This window comes from Prunus avium, chromosome 7 (assembly GCF_965620075.1).
Source record: "Prunus avium chromosome 7, drPruAviu1.hap1.1, whole genome shotgun sequence".
NCBI classification, from domain to species: domain Eukaryota; kingdom Viridiplantae; phylum Streptophyta; class Magnoliopsida; order Rosales; family Rosaceae; genus Prunus; species Prunus avium.
Genome location: NC_142290.1, coordinates 34,340,464 through 34,359,400, shown reverse-complemented (window position 1 = coordinate 34,359,400; position 18,937 = coordinate 34,340,464). Strand labels below are relative to the sequence as shown.

Sequence of the window (18,937 nt, the reverse complement as noted above, 5' to 3'; positions counted from 1 at the left end):
CTGTCATGTGGTGGCAGCAGCTTTGCAGGAGAATAACAACCTTGCAGAGCCTTTGCAGAGGAATATTGAAGCTTTGGCAGAAGATGGGAGCACGTGGGAGACAAAAGCCATGCAAACTTGGCTGGCTTTCTGACTTCATAGTTGGCCTCATAATTTGACTAGCTGGCCTTCACCCGTTGGCTTCTCTATAAATTGAGAAGCATGGCAGCAGCTGAAGTAGAGGTGTAGAGGGAGAGAAACAGCAAGAAGCCTTTCGGCAGAGAGAAGAAAATTCTCTCAAGTTGTCTTTGCTTTGTAGTTTCAGTTTCTCTTCCTATTGTAAATGTGTGAGCTTGGGTTATTTGGGTCTTTGGGAAATTGAGTGATAAACACTGTTGTATGTTCTCATTGATTATAGTGGAATACTCCGTCGTCTCCAAACTGGATGTAGGCATTGCCGAACCAGTATAAATCTTGGTGTTCTTGTTGGTGTTGTTTGTGTTCATTTTATCTCCTGCTAGTAGTGTTTATTTTCACTCGCAGTTGGTTGACGCTTCCGCACAACAAGTGGTATCAGAGCTCCAGTTTCGACTGGGGAAATTGGCGTGCTACAGTACTGTGAACAGTACCAGTTCTACAGTACCGTGAATAGTAGCCGCGCTACAGTAGCCATGAATAGTGATTGCTACAGTAGCCGGGAATAGTGCCGAGTGGATTTGATGGCCGGAGATAAAGACGAATCTGGGAAGGAGAAGGAGTCGGCATCGTCTTCGTCGGCACCTACATCCGATCGCTACTACAAGGTTAGAGGTTGATAAATTCAATGGCTCTAATAGTTTTGGTATGTGGCAATGTGAAGTTATGGATGTGTTGTATCAACAAGAATTGGATATAGTTCTGGAGGATAAACCAGAAGATATTGATAACAAGCAGTGGACGCGAATTAATCTTCATGCTTGTGCCACTATTCGATCGTTCCTTGATAAGGAGTTGAAATACCCATATATGAAGGAAACTTCTGCTAAAGAGTTTTGGACGAAATTGGAGGAGAAGTATATGACCAAGAGTGCAGAAAATCGGCTCTTCTTGAAGAAGCGACTCTTCCGATTTCAGTATCGTCCAGGTATTTCTATGCATGAACACCTCAATGATTATAATAAAATACTTGCTGATTTAGCAAACCTTGATGTGAAAATTCCTGACGAGGACAAGGCACTATGTTTGTTAAATTCATTACCTGATGATTATGATCATTTGACAACTACTTTGTTGTATGGAAAATCCGAGGTGAAACTTGAGGAGGTGTCTGCGGCATTGGTGAATCATGAGTGTCGTAAAAGGGATCAGAAGACTCACAATTCACAAACCGAGGCACTTGTTGCAAGGGGTCGAACAGAGGAAAGAAAATCTGGGAAGCGGGGAAAATCTCGTTCCAAGTCGCGAGGGAAGTTTCCTGCTAAAGACGAATGTGCCTTTTGTCGCCAAAAGGGTCATTGGAAGAAAGACTGCCCCAAATTGAAGAACAAAGAGAAGGAGAAAGCGAGTTCTGAAGCAAATGTTGCAAAATCTGGAGATGATGATTTCGAGTTTGCTTTGGCTAGTTCATCTGCTGATGGTCACTCCGAGGAGTGGATTTTGGATTCAGGTTGCACCTATCATATGTGTCCCATTCGGGAATGGTTTTCTAGCTTCGAGGAGTTGGATGGTGGAGTTGTTTTGATGGGCAATAATAATGCCTGCAAAACACAAGGAATAGGCAAAATCTGTTTGAAGATGCATGATGGAACAGTCAGAGAATTGAGTGATGTTCGGTATGTACCGGATATGAAGAAGAATCTCATCTCATTGGGCGCTTTGGAATCCAAGGGTCTCAAGATCACCATGGAGGGTGGAGTTCTTAAAGCTGTGTACGGGGCACTGGTGGTGATGAAAGGTACAAGACGAAATAACTTGTATTTCTTGCAGGGGAGTACAGTTATTGGTAGAGCAGCTGTCACCGAAGCTGCTGACGCAGATAGCACAGACACCACGAGGTTATGGCATATGCGTCTTGGGCATGCTGGGGAAAAAGCGTTGCAAGGATTGGTCAAGCAAGGCTTATTGAAAGGTGCAAAGGCATGCAAATTGGAATTCTGTGAACACTGTGTGTTGGGTAAGCAAACTAGAGTAAAATTTGGCACTGCTATTCACAACACTAAAGGCATTCTTGATTATGTTCACACTGATGTTTGGGGACCTTCCAAGAATGCATCTTGGGGAGGTAGCCATTATTTTGTCTTCTTTGTTGATGACTTCTCTAGAAGAATATGGGTGTACACCATGAAGCGTAAAGATGAAGTCTTGAAGATATTCCTGAAGTGGAAAAAGATGATTGAAACGCAAAGCGGTCGAAAGATCAAGACTCTCAGATCAGACAATGGTGGTGAATATAAGTCTGATCCTTTCTTGAAAGTTTGTCAAGATGAGGGTATTGTGAGGCACTTCACGGTTAGGGAGACACCGCAACAGAATGGGGTGGCGGAGCGCATGAACCGTACTTTGCTTGAGAAAGTTCGGTGTATGTTGTCTAATGCTGGTTTAGGCATGACATTTTGGGCTGAGGCGATTACTTATGCAAGCCATCTCATTAATCGGTTGCCGGCTGCTGCGAACGAGGGCAAAACGCCCATGGAGGTATGGTCTGGTAAACCTTGTACTGATTACAAGTTTTTACACATATTTGGTTGTCCTGCTTACTACCATGTCAGGGAAAGCAAGTTGGATCCAAGAGCAAAGAAAGCTCTATTTATGGGCTTTAGCACTGGTGTGAAGGGATACCGACTTTGGTGTCCAAATGAGAAGAAATTTGTTGTAAGCAGAGATGTGACTTTTGATGAGGCTGCTATGGTTAATCAGAACAAGCATGAAGGTGAAACTGAAGCGACCAAGACCATGAGTAGTTCAAAGCAGGTGGAGTTACTAAAGACTCCAGTTGTTCCAGTAAGGTCTGATGTTACAGACACTACTCCTACAGTTAATTCTGATGATGAGGACGAGGATGATGAAGAGGAGGCACCTACCCAAGAGCCTCCACAGCAACAAGATTTTATTGCAATCAGAAGACAGAGAAGGGAAATTCGGAAGCCTGCTCGGTTTACTGATATTGTGGCATATGCACTTCCCGTTATTGAAGATGATATTCCATCCGCCTACAAAGAAGCTGTCAGAAGTTCAGAGAACTTGGAGTGGAAGAAATCTATGGATGAGGAGATGAAATCTCTTCATAAAAATGAGACTTGGAAGCTGGTTCAGTTACCAAAGGGGAAGAAAGCAATTGGTTGCAAATGGGTTTATGCCAAGAAGATGGAATCTTTGGGAAAAGACAATGTAAGATTCAAAGCCAGATTGGTAGCTAAAGGCTACGCTCAGAAGGAAGGCATTGACTACAACGAGGTATTTTCTCCTGTAGTAAAACATTCTTCTATTCGTATTTTGTTGGCTTTGGTTGTGCAGTTTGACCTCGAGTTAGCTCAACTTGATGTCAAGACGGCGTTCTTACACGGTGATTTGGAGGAAGAGATTTATATGTCTCAGCCGGAAGGTTTTAAGGTTGCTGGCAAGGAAAATTGGGTTTGCAAATTGCAAAAATCATTGTATGGCTTGAAGCAGTCTCCAAGACAATGGTACAAGCGATTTGATAGGTTTATGATCGGGCATGAGTACACAAGAAGTCATTATGACCATTGTGTATACTTTCGCAAGCTACAAGATGGATCCTTCATTTATCTGCTTTTATATGTTGATGATATGTTGATAGCATGTAAAAGCAAAGTGGAGATTGAAAGGTTGAAGACTCAACTTAGTAATGAATTTGAGATGAAGGACTTGGGAGAAGCTCGGAAGATACTGGGTATGGAAATTGAAAGAGATAGAACGAAGGGCAAGATTAGTCTGTGTCAGAAGCAGTATTTGAAGAAGGTACTACAACGTTTCGGGATGAATGAAAATTCAAAACCGGTTAGTACACCTCTTGCCCCTCATTTCAAACTTAGTGCTTCTATGTCTCCTAATACTGATGAGGAGAGTCATTACATGGCTCAAATTCCATATGCAAGTGCTGTTGGTAGTTTGATGTATGCTATGGTGTGTACTAGGCCTGATATTTCACAAGCTGTTAGTATTGTCAGTAGATATATGCATAATCCAGGAAAAGGGCATTGGCAAGCTGTGAAATGGATTCTACGGTATATTCTGGGTACTGTAGATGTTGGTTTATTATTTCAGCAGGATAAAGTTTCTGGTCAATGTGTTGTTGGATATGTGGATTCTGATTACGCAGGTGATTTGGACAAGCGTAGGTCCACTACAGGTTTTGTATTCACTATTGCTGGAGGTCCAGTGAGTTGGAGGTCGATTCTGCAATCTACTGTTGCTTTGTCGACTACTGAGGCTGAATACATGGCGGTAACAGAAGCTATAAAGGAAGCCATCTGGCTTCAAGGGTTGCTTGATGACTTAGGGGTTCAACAGGACCATGTGGATGTGTATTGCGACAGTCAGAGTGCTATTTATTTAGCAAAGAATCAAGTTCATCATGCACGTACGAAACACATTGACGTGAGGTTCCATTTTGTTCATGAGATTATTGAAGAGGGAGATGTTCTTCTTGAGAAGATTGGAACCACCAACAATCCTGCAGATATGTTGACGAAACCAGTTTCGTTGCTCAAGTTTAAGCATTGCTTAGACTTGATTGGAATTTGTAAAATTTGTTGATTGCCCCATGAGGGATTGGGAGACGACCATTGGGAGTATTACGAGTTTGGTACAATTTGAGCCAAGGTGGAGATTGTTGATTATGGCTCAACTTGCACCGAAAGAACTTTGTGCTATCATGTGGGAGGATGCTGTCATGTGGTGGCAGCAGCTTTGCAGGAGAATAACAACCTTGCAGAGCCTTTGCAGAGGAATATTGAAGCTTTGGCAGAAGATGGGAGCACGTGGGAGACAAAAGCCATGCAAACTTGGCTGGCTTTCTGACTTCATAGTTGGCCTCATAATTTGACTAGCTGGCCTTCACCCGTTGGCTTCTCTATAAATTGAGAAGCATGGCAGCAGCTGAAGTAGAGGTGTAGAGGGAGAGAAACAGCAAGAAGCCTTTCGGCAGAGAGAAGAAAATTCTCTCAAGTTGTCTTTGCTTTGTAGTTTCAGTTTCTCTTCCTATTGTAAATGTGTGAGCTTGGGTTATTTGGGTCTTTGGGAAATTGAGTGATAAACACTGTTGTATGTTCTCATTGATTATAGTGGAATACTCCGTCGTCTCCAAACTGGATGTAGGCATTGCCGAACCAGTATAAATCTTGGTGTTCTTGTTGGTGTTGTTTGTGTTCATTTTATCTCCTGCTAGTAGTGTTTATTTTCACTCGCACTTGGTTGACGCTTCCGCACAACAGTATAGTCGTTGAGTACCGGTGCTGGAGCCATTAGACTGCAGCTTCCTTTGAGGTTTTTCTGGTGGATCAAGTGAGAAACCTGAAGAGTTGGACCAATAACCAATTGTCCTAGTCCCTGTGCCAATCACATTGATGACTTCAAATGCAGGATTAATCAAGTTCCCATCTGGATTAAACTTAATTGGCCCAGTTAAACCAGTTGTGTTAACCTCTAAAATGCTTTGGAGTAGCTGGCTGCCACCATTGAACATGTTCAAAGCATCAAGTTTCAACTTCCCTCCGCCTAACTCGTTTAAGTTCGAGTCATTTGAAAATGAAATATTTCCCCCACGAGCAAAAAATGAATCAAGGGCAACAGCAAGATGCCTTACAGAATCATAGGCATATAGACCATACGTATTTAGCCCGAAAGAAGAGCCATTCACTCTTCTTGCACTAGTTAAGTTGCTCCACCGCGATTTAAATTTCTTTCTGAGCTCCGATTCTGGTGTGTGCATTTTTAATGTAAGAACCCCTTGAATGTCATCTGTTGATACAAAAGGCAGGGAAGGATCTGTATCTATTATGGTAGAGAACCAATCAGTAGCAATCCAGACATATCCACTAGCCATCATCATGAGGTTTCGTGCTTCAGTAAGCACTTGTAGACCCCAACTGGTATAAATGTGCAGGATCAGAATCCTGGACTCCATTGAAGAAACACTAATCAGTGCGTTGGTGATTTCATCTTTTGTTGCTTTAGGGTTCAGAGGCACTTTGTATGAAATTTTACACCGTTTTTCGGCTAGCTTGTCCCCTAAGGCAGCAATGGCATTTCTGCCAAAATCATCATTCACATATATTGCTATGACATCTCTCCACTCATAGTAGCCAACAAGGTCTGCTACTGCAGTCATCTGAAAGAGGTCACTTCTTGTTGTCCTAACCAAGAATGGGAACTGAGTTGGAGACAGAGTAGGGTCTGTTGCTGCAAATGATAATAGTGGGACTTTTAGTTCATCTGCAATATGTGAGATTACATGAGCAGTAGCTGAGAATTGGGGGCCAATTATGGCCACTGTGTCATTCTCCATGAACTGCAAAGCTGTCAAGCAACAAGAAATATCCATCATTCTTACTAAGACTTGTGTAAAGGAACTGATAAAACTTTTGAGTGAAAACATGGGAAATTTAATTAGTGTGTACCCTCAATGATGCCCAGAAAGTCACTAGATTTGGTATTCTGCATTTTAAGTGTCAGCTTTGTTCCATTGAGAATTTGTGGATCAGAATTGACATCTTCGACTGCAAGGGCTATTGCAACTTTTGCAATTTTGCCAATGACAGAATCGAAAGTGAAAATCGCGCCTATGTTGACAACGTCAGGTCTTGCAGTAGTAACATTAGCACCAAGTCCATTTGAAGAAGCACCATTATAGAAAACCATAAATAGCATAAGCAACAAGGCTTTGTTCATGATGGTGGTCTGCACACTGCAAAAGGACCCAAATATCTAAAGGGAAAGAAAAGTTGGTAATTAACAACAAAAATAAAAGAACATGCTCCAAAACACATGCATGAAGTTGACCAAATATCCAACAAAGCAATATGAATAAGATGAATGTGAAGGACATAAAGAAAAAGGAACGAAGCTTACAGTATTTGCTCTCAACTCAAGACAAATATGTATGCAAAAGCAAGAACAAGCAAACGGATTATATAAGCACCGAAGCTACACTGGCAAATAAGAGCTACCCCATTAGTCTGCGGCGTCTAGGTGTGAATTGGACTGCACACTGTTTGGGAATTGCTAAGTGAGACAAAAGTTGTAACAAAAGGTCAGAAACCAAATAAACGACATCATTATGGGATCACAAATGTGGCTGATATTGTGCTCCAATTGTAACATAAACAAAATTTTAACTTTTTTATTTGCATTTTAATGGACTTTTTTTTTTAACGTTTTTTGTCCCCTTAAAATGAAATAATTGCGTTTTGAATTTTTTTCTTAAATGACAATGATTTTGGGTTATTTGAAAATTTATCCATAAAGACCTTGAAATTGACTAGCTCCTCCTAGTATCATACTTAAAATTCACATAAAATCGATGGGGGATCAAAATTATCAAGTTTTTGGAGAAGAATAAGCCATTTTGCCCCCATATCGCGTAGTGGATTAAGGCACATCCATATGGGATGAGCAAATGAGCAACTAATAGGCACATCCATTACGGTCACTCTCCACTAGATGAGGAATATTATGCGTGCTTGACTACATTTTAAGCACAAAAGTTGCTTTGTGAGTTTTTTGAAGGAAGAACTTTGTAAACAATAGAAGATTAGGGGAATATTTTATTTAAAAGAAAAAAAAAGGATAGAATACTAACTCTGAATTAAAATAGAGTGCTGCTATTTCCACCCACCTGTCCTATTTTCTCACCCACTTTATCTTCTCACCCGCTATGTAAATTTGAAAAAATAAAATCCTACCTTTCCACCCATCATTATTCCTAAATACCCTTTAATTATTAATTCAACCAAATACCATCAACTCCAAGTTAAAAACATAAAAATTTTAACCCAAAAAAAAAAAAACACTCTTCATCTTCTTCATGTCTTTTCAACTTCACGACCTTACCCTACCGTATTAATATTCTCATCAACCCCTTAGCAACCCCTTAGCAGTACTTACCCTACCATATTAATATTCTCATCAACCCCTTAGCAGTACTAGTGGCTTCACCACCGCGACACCACCACCACAACAATACGGCTACGACCAAGAAGACTGCCATGGATTTTAATTGAAGTGATGTTATATGGAATAAGGACCCGCATGTGGGTTAATCAGACGGAAAAATCTTTAAAATTGAAGGACAATTTGGCCTCTATTATCAACACCCACCAACCCTGACACAATATTAAAGGTGGAGTTGAGAATTTGATTTGATTTTTTTTTTTAAAAACTTTTAAAAGGATTGGGATGGGTAAATTAGTGCTCGCTGGATTTGTTGAGGTTAGGAAGATATGGAAAGAATATGGAGAGTTAAAAGAAAAAATTTATTTTCTTTTTAAAATTTGTTATATTTTTAGGGTTTTAGAAGTCATTTTACAGAAGGATAAATTTAACTTTAAATTTTTTTTAAGATAAGGTGGGTGGAAATAGCAGCACTCTTAAAATATAAAGAGGAACATAACGCAATCCATGAGAAATTTTCTCTTTTCAATCACCACCGATAGTATACAACTATGTATCTCTCTTGTCAAATGGTGTAAATGAGACAAAATATAGAATTGTATATAAATATACTACCGTTAATAGGGAAGAATTACTCGATATAGGAAGAGAGGGAGGATAAGCTAAAGTGGACTAACCACGAAACTAATTGGAGGACAGTAGGTGACTTTGGAAGGGACATTGCTAAATGATCATGGATATGCAGAAAATTATCAAGCGACAACAACCAAGTTCCATGGGGTGAGTGAGAAGGGTTTCTGTCATGTCAAGAAACCCACGTATTTCCGCAGACTTCAAATCATTCCTCCTTATCTCACAAATTATAATTTGTATGAACTCGTAATACTATGTCATATGCATTATTATATTAACATTCCACAATGCAATTATAAGGGCATGACATGTTAATAAAGTGGCCTAACAAGCCTACGCAACCGGCAAGCAGCCCACCACAGGTCAACACAGTGATCCAACACCATGATCTGCACCTGTTGCGTAAATCTCAATTATGCTAGTGCTTGTTGACCGTTTTCTCTCTGTGTGTATATATATATATATATATATGTTGAACAACTACTAAAACACATGGTTGTGTAAAAGTAATACCCATCATTTTTGTTCGCCATTGAAGCCTTATTATATGGAAGATAAGTAAGTAGCAAGTATACTAATTTGATTTAATTCAATTATGCTCCAATTTGCAGTCATCAAAGATGTTCAAAGCATGCAGAGATGCATATAATAGGTATTTGATATTATACACATACATGAGCTTGATACAAAGTTGCATTCCTAATTAAATACACTGATTAAACACTTGGGTCCTCCAAAAGGATTTTGATCAATACATCTAGTACCTAATATTCTTTTCTAAAAAGTTCCCAATTTTATTGTAGAAAAATTGAAAAGAAAATAATCGAAATATAAAAAGTTATGAAGAAAGTTGTGTATGAAAAGATGTAAGCAAAAAAAGTGTAGAGTAAAATGTCTGGTCTAGTCTACAGATATTTTATTGGGCTACAAGCCAGTCCCAAACCTAACTCTAGCCCATATTTAGCGTACGGGCCAATCTGTTGGGCTTTTTTGGCAGGCTTCGACCCCAATTCCCAGGGGACCAACTGCCCGTAATTTTTATTATTTTTATTTTTATACAAATGATATTAGAGAATGGAAAATCGAACCTAAAGACCTATTATACATGGATAAATGCCCTTAATCATTTGAGCTACAAACCACTTACTTATTTTTCACTTTTATCATTATCTCAAAGTTTAGACGCTTTCATCCAAACCATTGATGCTACTATCTTCATGCACTATTTTACTTGAGGCCTTCTCAGTCCTCATTCTCTTGGGTCTGCTTTTCACTTCTCGCTCCCTTTTATTTACAAATGCAACGAAAGATTGAAGACGTCTAGATTGTGAGCTCTCACAGTCAGAATCAGGATGCTTGTAGTATTGGTGCACCATGCGAATAACATGAAGAACAAGAGCAAGAAAGCAAGCTATGCCACTCAGCAGAAAAAGGCCCCAAAAGCTCTTTATCTGAAGGCGATCTACAACTTGCTTTGCTCCTTCTGCACTGCAAGCACTTTTCATCAGCCACTTGTCATGAATCTTTTGAAGATCACCTTTCTCTGATAGCTTAAGTACTGCAGTTGACATGTCAATTGCTAGTGGAGAGTCCCTTGGAAAGGCCTAAAATGAAAAACCAACTATTATTATAAGCATACGATCGAGCACTAAACAGTTTGTCATGTTATGTTGTCAAGACTCAGATTGAGATTGACAGTATGACAACATAAGGTATCAAACTATATATATGTCGCAAAAAAAAATTGCAAAAACCGAATGTCATGAAATTTTGTACAATGACATTGAAGGATATGATACTTACAAAACCCCATCCCATTTTGGTGAATTCTTGACCTACAATGCTATATCCGCATCGAGAAGAGAGGAAGAGTTCCATGTATGCACGCTCATCGATCACTGCAGCAACACCGCCTGCGCTGGGGCCATCTTGCAAGGCTTTCTCATATTCTTCTGGTGAGTTGAGAGGTACAAGTCTGGACCTGTGTATGTTTAGCTCATCGGTTAAGTAGTTTTCGGCAAATGAACCCTTCAGGAAACCAATGGGATCACCGCCTGTTGCTAGACTTTCAATCCCTTTAACAGGTGAAGAAAGCTGCTCCACTGTGAGGATTGAGGTCAGGCTTGCAATGTAGCTTGAGTTGAGTATTAGAACTACAAATAGCCATATGATTAGCACGAAGCGACCGAGCGTGCTGCCTGTTTTTTCTTCTGCATATGTTACCAATAAGGAATAAGATCAAACAGTTATGTAAAGTAACATTCAACATAATATAAGCTTCTTGGTTCATTTCACTTACTCTGGGAAAAGAACAGAGTTGAAAAGCTGAACCTGCGAGAAGAAAGCAATAATTATATACCAATTAGAGAGTTTAGATATATCAAGAGACGATAAAAACAAACCAAGTAAATCTTGGTGGAATGTATTGAAATTTTGCATTTGAAGATGTGGATTGAAGCACTTACCAAATAATTGTGACAAATTGCTTTCTTGGAGGGCCCCGAAAATCCTCGTTTGTCCTACGCTCCAAAATCCAAACTACTGTTCCCACAACTAGGAAGAAAATGCCTGTGACACCCCACATCATTGGAGTGAAAGGTCTCAGAAAAGCCCAAGCACTAGAGTTCAACTTCCTTACTGGAGCAACCACAACTAAACCAGACTCAATATATGGCTGTGTGAAATCCACCATCTTTGTTCTGCCAGTGGTGATGGTAATATCTCCAACCACACCATCAAACTCCTGTATAAAGATGGAAATCCAAAGAATTAATAATTATAGTAATGTCAAGCAAAGTCTAAATAGTTTCTGTTTTGTAGTTTATACTTTATACTTACACCAATTTGGATCATGTGCAGAAGTTCATGGTTTTCTGGGTTCTTTTTACCATCCCCAAAAGGGACAAATTTATATGGGACAGCATATGGTAACTCATTCAATGCAGCTTGAAAGACCTCAATGCAATAGCCAGTGAATTCTGTGCCTTTTATGCCCACAAACTCACGATAGCTAACTCGATTTGGGACACCAATCCTGAGCTTTCTTCCGTTGTAAGGGAAAACCCACCCACGAGGCTTCTGAGTTGTTTGTCCAGGCCAGATGACGCTGTATAGTCGTTGAGTACCGGTGCTGGAGCCATTAGACTGCAGCTTCCTTTGAGGCTTTTCTGGTGGATCAAGTGAGAAACCAGAAGAGTTGGACCAATAACCAATTGTCCTAGTCCCTGTGCCAATCACATTGATGACTTCAAATGCAGGGTTAATCAAGTTCCCATCTGGATTAAACTTAATTGGCCCAGTTAAACCAGTTGTGTTAACCTCTAAAATGCTTTGGAGTAGCTGGCTGCCACCATTGAACATGTTCAAAGCATCAAGATTCAACTTCCCTCCGCCTAACTCGTTTAAGTTCGAGTCATTTGAAAATGAAATATTTCCCCCACGAGCAAAAAATGAATCAAGGGCAACAGCAAGATGCCTTACAGAATCATAGGCATATAGACCATACGTATTTAGCCCGAAAGAAGAGCCATTCACTCTTCTTGCACTAGTTAAGTTGCTCCACCGCGATTTAAATTTCTTTTTGAGCTCCGATTCTGGTGTGTACATTTTTAATGTAAGAACCCCTTGAATGTCATCTGTTGATACAAAAGGCAGGGAAGGATCTGTATCTATTATGGTAGAGAACCAATCAGTAGCAATCCAGACATATTCACCAGCCATCATCCCGAGGTTTCGTGCTTCAGTAAGCACTTGTAGACCCCAACTGGTATAAATGTGCAGGATCAGAATCGTGGACTCCATTGAAGAAACACTAAACAATGCGTTGGTGATTTCATCTTTTGTTGCTTTAGGGTTCAGAGGCACTTTGTATGAAATTTTACACCGATTTTCGGCTAGCTTGTCCCCTAAGGCAGCAATGGCATTTCTGCCAAAATCATCATTCACATATATTGCTATGACATCTCTCCACTCATAGTAGCCAACAAGGTCTGCTACTGCAGTCATCTGAAAGAGGTCACTTCTTGTTGTCCTAACCAAGAATGGGAACTGAGTTGGAGACAGAGTAGGGTCTGTTGCTGCAAATGATAATAGTGGGACTTTTAGTTCATCTGCAATATGTGAGATTACATGAGCAGTAGCTGAGAATTGGGGGCCAATTATGGCCACTGTGTCATTCTCCAAGAACCGCAAAGCTGTCAAACAACAAGGAATATCCATCATTCTTACGAAGACTTGTGTAAAGGAACTGATAAAACTTTTGAGTGAAAACATGGGAAATTTAATTAGTGTGTACCCTCAATGATGCCCAGAAAATCACTAGATTTGGTATTCTGCATTTTAAGTGTCAGCTTTGTTCCATTGAGAATTTGTGGATCAGAATTGACATCTTCAACTGCAAGGGCTATTGCAACTTTTGCAATTTTGCCAATGACAGAATCGAAAGTGAAAATCGCGCCTATGTTGACAACGTCAGGTCTTGCAGTAGTAACAGTAGCACCAGCACCAAGTCGATTTGAAGAAGCACCATTATAGAAAACCATAAATAGCATAAGCAACATGGCTTTGTTCATGGTGGTCTGCACACTGCAAAAGGACCAAAATATCTATTGGGAAAGAGAAGTTGGTAATTAACAACAAAAATAAAAGAACATGCTCCAAAACACATGCATGAAGTTGACCAAATATCCAACAAAGCAATATGAATAAGATGAATTTGAAGGATATAAAGAGAAAAGAATGAAGCTTACATTATTTGCTCTCAACTCAAGACAAATATCTATGCAAAAGCAAGAACAGGCAAACGGATTATATAAGCACCGAAGTCCGCCGCGTCTTGGCGTGAATTGGACTGCACTCGGTTTGGAAATTGCTGAGTGAAAGACAAAAGTTGTAACAAAAGGTCAGAAACCAAATAAACGACATCATTATGGGATCTCAAATTGTAACATAAACAAAGTTTTGTCTTTTTTATTTGCATTTTAATGGACTTTTTTTTAACGTTTTTCGTCCCCTTAAAATGAAGTAATTGCGTTTTGAAATTTTTTTCTTAAATGACAATGATTTTGGGTTATTTGAAAATTTATCCATAAAGACCTTGCAATTGACTAGCTCCTCCTAGTATCATACTTAAAATTCACATAAAATCGATGGGGGGTCAAAATTTTCAAGTTTTTGGAGAAGAATATGCCATTTTGTCCACATACCGCATAGTGGATTAAGGCATCCTGCTAAAATATGATTATGGAGACTCATGTCAACACATCCATATGGGATGAGCAAATGAGCAACTAATATTAAGGCACATCCATTAACGGCCACTCTCCATTAGATGAGGAATATTATGTGTGCTTGACTACATTTTAAGCACAAAAGTTGCTTTGTGAATTTTTTGAAGGAAGAACTTTGTAAACAATAGAAGATTAGGGGAATATTTTATTCAAAAGGAAAAAAAAAGGATAGAATAATAACTTTGAATTAAAATTCATAAAAATTTTCTCTTTTTAATCACCACCGATAGTATACAACTATGCATCTCTCTGGTCAAATGGTGTAAATGAGACAAAATATAGAATTGTATATAAGTGGGAAGAATTACTCGATATTGGAAGAGAGGGAGGATATGCTAAATTGGACTAACCACGAAACTAATTGGAGAACAGTCGGTGACTTTGGAAGGGACATTGCTAAATGATCATGGATGCAGAAAATTATCAAGCGACAACACCCAAGTTCCATGGGGTGAGAGAAGGGGTTTTTGTCATTTCAAGAACCCCACGTACTGCCGCAGACTTCAAATCAATCCTCCTTATCTCACTAATTATAATCCGTGCACGTGTTATAATTTGTATAAATTTGTAACAGGTTAAATGGTAGCAATGCTCCCTCGACTATGACCCGACTTTACATTTCGTCTCTCATGTTGCAAAATTGTTATGGTCATCCTTCAATTAGATCTCGTGTTGCACCATTAGTTTTTTCCATCAATTCTGTTTGTTTTTCCGTCAAAATTGATCACATGTCAGGCACATGATAGATATTTTAGGGGTAACTAGCGACCACCTCCTTCTACCCAAACCCAACCGCATGCCATCCTCTTCCCCCCAAATCTGCCCATCCATATACCTCACCAACCCAGCAACCCAAACCATCCCAGATGGGTCAAAGCCTCCAGCACCTTCTGGTAATAAATTCCAAGTCTCCTATGGTATGTCAACCACTTCCCCTCCAAACCATGATGGATTTTATCTGGACATGGTAAAATGCATTAGCACAGTTTTCTTTGCCTCCAACCAATGAGGTGTAGCTCAACTTTGGGTGGCTCGAGAGCTCCTTATCCTCTCCAAAAATCAACTTCCCCAATCATCAAACCCTCCATCCCCACATGCTCAAATGGAGAGACTAGGTTGATTTTTTTAATGAGTTTATTTATCTAATAAATATTTTATATGGGATTTCCCAATTTGCCCTTAATTTAATAGAAAATTTAACTTTGTTGACGAAAAGACCAATAATGCAACACGATGTGGAATTGAAGGATGACCATAACAATTTTGCGACATGAGGGACGAAAAGTAAAATTAGGTCTTATTTGAGGGACCATTGCTACAATTTAGCCTTCGTAATATGTCATATGCATTATTATATTAACATTCCACAATGCAATTATAAGGGCATGGCATGTTAATAACGTGGCCTAACAAGTCCACGCAAGCAGCCCACCACAGGTCAACACAGTGATCCAACACCATGATCTGCACCTGTTGCGTAAATCTCAATTATGCTAGTGCTTGTTGACCGTTTTCTCTGTGTGTGTGTGTATATATAATATATATATGTTGAACAACCATTAAAACACATGGTTGTGTAAAAGTAAAATCCATCATTTTTGTTCGGCTTGTGCTGATTCTTGATGTCGCCTACCACAGCATTGAAGCCTTATTATATGGAAGATAAGTACGTAGCAAGTATACTGTATACTAATTTGATTTAATTTAATTATGCTCCAATTTGCAGTCATCAAAGATGTTCAAAGCATGCAGAGATGCATATAGTAGAGCTGTTCGATATTATACACATACATGAGCACTGATTAAAAACTTTGGTCCTCCAAACCACTGATGGAGCTATCTTCATGCAATATTTTATTTGATGTTTTCTCCGTCCTCCTCCTCTTAGCTCGGCTTTTCACTTCTTGTTCCCTTTTGTTTACAAATGAAACAAAGGATTGAAGATGTCTAGACTGTGAGCTCTCACAATCAGAATCTGAATACTTGTAGTATTGATGCACGATTCAAATAACATGAAGAATGAGAGCAAGAGAGCAAGCTATGCCGCTTAGCAGAAAGAGGCCCCAAAAGCTTTTCAGTGGTAGGCGGTCTACTGCTTGCTTTGTTCCTTCTGCGCTGCAAGCACTTCTTTTCAGCCACTTTTCATGAATCTTTGGAGATTCCCCCTCTCTGATAGTTTCAATATTGCGGTTGACATTTCAGTTTGCAAGTGGCGAATCCTTTGGAAAGGCCTAATGAAAAACCAGCAACATGCTATTAATCACAGCAGAAAAAGGCCATGAAAGGCCTAATCAGTCAGTTCAAAAATTAACAGTTTGGCAAATAGCATGTCAGATTGTGAATCTCTACAGTCGTCTAACATGTATTTTCGAGCAGCAACTATACAAAAGGCCATGAAAGAATATGACACTTACAAAACCCCACCCCATTTTGGTGAATTCTTGACCTACAATACTATATCCACACCGGTTGGAGAGGAAGAGCTCCATGTATCCAAGCTCATCAATCACAGCTGCAACACCACCTGCATTGGGACCATCTTGCAAGGCTTTCTCAAATTCTTCTGGTGAGTTAAGGGGCACAAGTCTGGAACTGTGTATGTTTAGCTCATCGGTTAAGTACTTTTGAGCAAAGGAACCATTTGAGAAACCAATGGGATCATTGCCTGTTACTAGACTTTCAATCCCTTTAATAGGGGAAGAAAGCTGCTCCACTGTGAGGATTGATGTCAGGCTTTCAAGGTAGCTTGAGTTGATTATAAGACTAAGAACCAGATATTTTTGTAAGATTGGTGCATAACACAAGTTTCCCTATAGATGTGTAACTCAAGTAGCATGGATACAGAACTAAAGCACTATGTAGTAAACTTACTCTGGGAAAAGAACAGAGTTGAAAAGCTAAACCTGCAAAGCCCCACAGAAAAAGGATATAATATATGACCTACCAGTTGGGGAGTTTGTCCCAATTAAAGAGAAAGATCAACCACCCAAGTAAATACTTGTATATAATTTGCTACATTTGCATTTTGATATATGGATTGAAACACTAACCATAGAATTGTGACACATTGTTCTCTTGGAAGGCCCCGGAAATCCTCGTTTGTTCTACGCTCCAAAATCCAAACAACTGCTCCCACAGCTAGGAAGAAAAGACCTGTGACAGTCCACATCACTGGGGTAAAAGGTCTCAGAAAAGCCCAAGCACTAGAGTTCAATTTCCTTTTTGGAGCAACTACAATAAGTCCAGACTCAATATATGGCTGTTTAAAATCCACCATCTTTGTTCTGCTAGTGGTAATGGTAATGTCTCCTACCACACCGTCAAGCTCCTGCATGAATATGGAAAACCAAAAAACTATATTAAGATGAGAAACATGCATACAATATATGTTAAGCAAGTCTAAATAATTTTATTTTGTAATTTATACTCACACCATTTTGCATACTGCGCAGAACTTCATTGGGGTCTTAGTTTTTTTTTTTTCCCGAAAGGGACAAATTTATATGCCACTCCATATTGTAAGTCGCTAAAGGCAGCTGGGAAGACCTCAATGCAATAACCAGTGATATCAGTGCCTTTTACTTTCAGAAACTCGCGGTAGCTAACTCGACGTGGAACTCCAATTCTGAGCTTTTTTCCATTGTCAGGGAAAACCCACCCACGAGGCTTCTGAGTTGTCTGTGCAGGCCAGATAACGCTGTATAGTCGCTGAATACTGGTACTGGAACCATTAGGCCAGAAGAATTGGACCAATAACTCCAACTTATTTTGGGGCTTTTCTGGAGGGTCAACTGATAGGCCAGAAGAATTGGACTTGATAACTTCAAATGCAGGATTAATCAAGTCCCGATCTGCGTTGAACTTAATTGGCCCAGTTACACCAGTTGTATCAACCTCTACAATGCTTTGGAGCAACTGGCTGCCACCATTAAAATTTTTCAAAGCATCAAGATTCAACCTTCCTCCTTGTAAATCGCTTAAGTTTGAGTCATTGGAGAATGAGACATTTCCCCCATGAGCGAAAAATGAATCAATGGCATTAGCAAGAAGCCATGCAGAATCGTAGGCATATAGACCATACGTATTTAGCCCGAAAGAAGAGCCATTAACTCTTCTCGCTCTTGTCAAATTGCTCCACCGCGATTTAAATTTTGTTTTGAGTTCCGATTCTGGTGTGTACATAAGCGATGTAAGAACCCCTTGAATGTCGTCCTTTGTTGGTAGGGAAGGATCTGTGTCTAATATGGTAGGCAACCAATCAGTAGCAATCCATACATATCCACTCCTCATCATTATGAGGTTTTGTGCTTCACTAAACACTTGAAGACACCAATTGGTATAAATATGTACGATGAGAATCCTAGACTCCATCGAAGATGTGTGAATCAGTGCTTTGGTAATATCATCTTTTGTTGCTTTGGGGTTCAGAAGCACTTGTTATGAAACTTTACAAATTATAAGGGCATGACATGTTAATAACGTGGCCTAGCAAGTCCACGCAAGCACCCCACCACAGGTCGACACAGTTTCCAACACCATGGTCTGCACCTGTTGGCCTCATTCTCTAGTGGTTTCTGCTCTTGCGTAATTCTCAATTATGCTAGTGCTTGTTTGACCATTCTTCTCTCTTTGTGTTTATGTACATATATTATATATATAATTGATTGAAATAATAACGTTTATAATATAGTAAATCTATTTGAAATTACACAAACTTAGTAGTGTACATTTGACCGTCTCCAACTCAAATGGGGCTAAATTCAAATCTCCCCCTTAAAAATACAACTATTTATGTATTACCCGGACTCAAATAGTTTTTTCCTCCAACCATGCATGACTCAAAATTTGAGTCCATAACTTTATTAATTATTTAAGAATCGTTTAACTCTAAAAATATTTTTTGTTTAATTTTTCTTAAGTTAATTTTG

The 18,937-nt window shown here is 39.4% G+C and overlaps 2 protein-coding genes and 1 pseudogene across 3 annotated transcripts; all 3 read right to left on the bottom strand.

Annotated features, from left to right (window-relative positions):
• Positions 1-5,377: 5,377 nt before the first annotated feature.
• LOC148293367 (glutamate receptor 3.6 pseudogene) lies at positions 5,378-6,897 on the bottom strand (annotated as a pseudogene). The gene is made up of 2 exons (XR_015825795.1): positions 6,597-6,897; positions 5,378-6,495 (listed from the first exon to the last, which is right to left on the bottom strand). The product of XR_015825795.1 is annotated as a glutamate receptor 3.6 pseudogene (transcript).
• Positions 6,898-9,351: 2,454 nt separating this feature from the next.
• Positions 9,352-13,373, bottom strand: LOC110748877 (glutamate receptor 3.6-like). The gene is made up of 6 exons (XM_021948847.2): positions 13,016-13,373; positions 11,560-12,914; positions 11,187-11,464; positions 11,021-11,052; positions 10,525-10,931; positions 9,352-10,325 (listed from the first exon to the last, which is right to left on the bottom strand). The coding sequence occupies exons 1-6, from the start codon at positions 13,290-13,292 to the stop codon at positions 9,900-9,902; spliced, it is 2,775 nt and encodes a 924-aa protein (XP_021804539.2). The 5' UTR covers positions 13,293-13,373; the 3' UTR covers positions 9,352-9,899.
• Positions 13,374-15,787: 2,414 nt separating this feature from the next.
• On the bottom strand, positions 15,788-18,455 carry LOC110747913 (glutamate receptor 3.6-like). The gene is given in 4 exon segments (XM_088255965.1): positions 15,788-16,912; positions 17,060-17,337; positions 17,441-17,489; positions 17,491-18,455. Coding segments are annotated over 4 exon segments (1,266 nt in total). The 5' UTR covers positions 18,381-18,455; the 3' UTR covers positions 15,788-16,863.
• Positions 18,456-18,937: the final 482 nt, after the last annotated feature.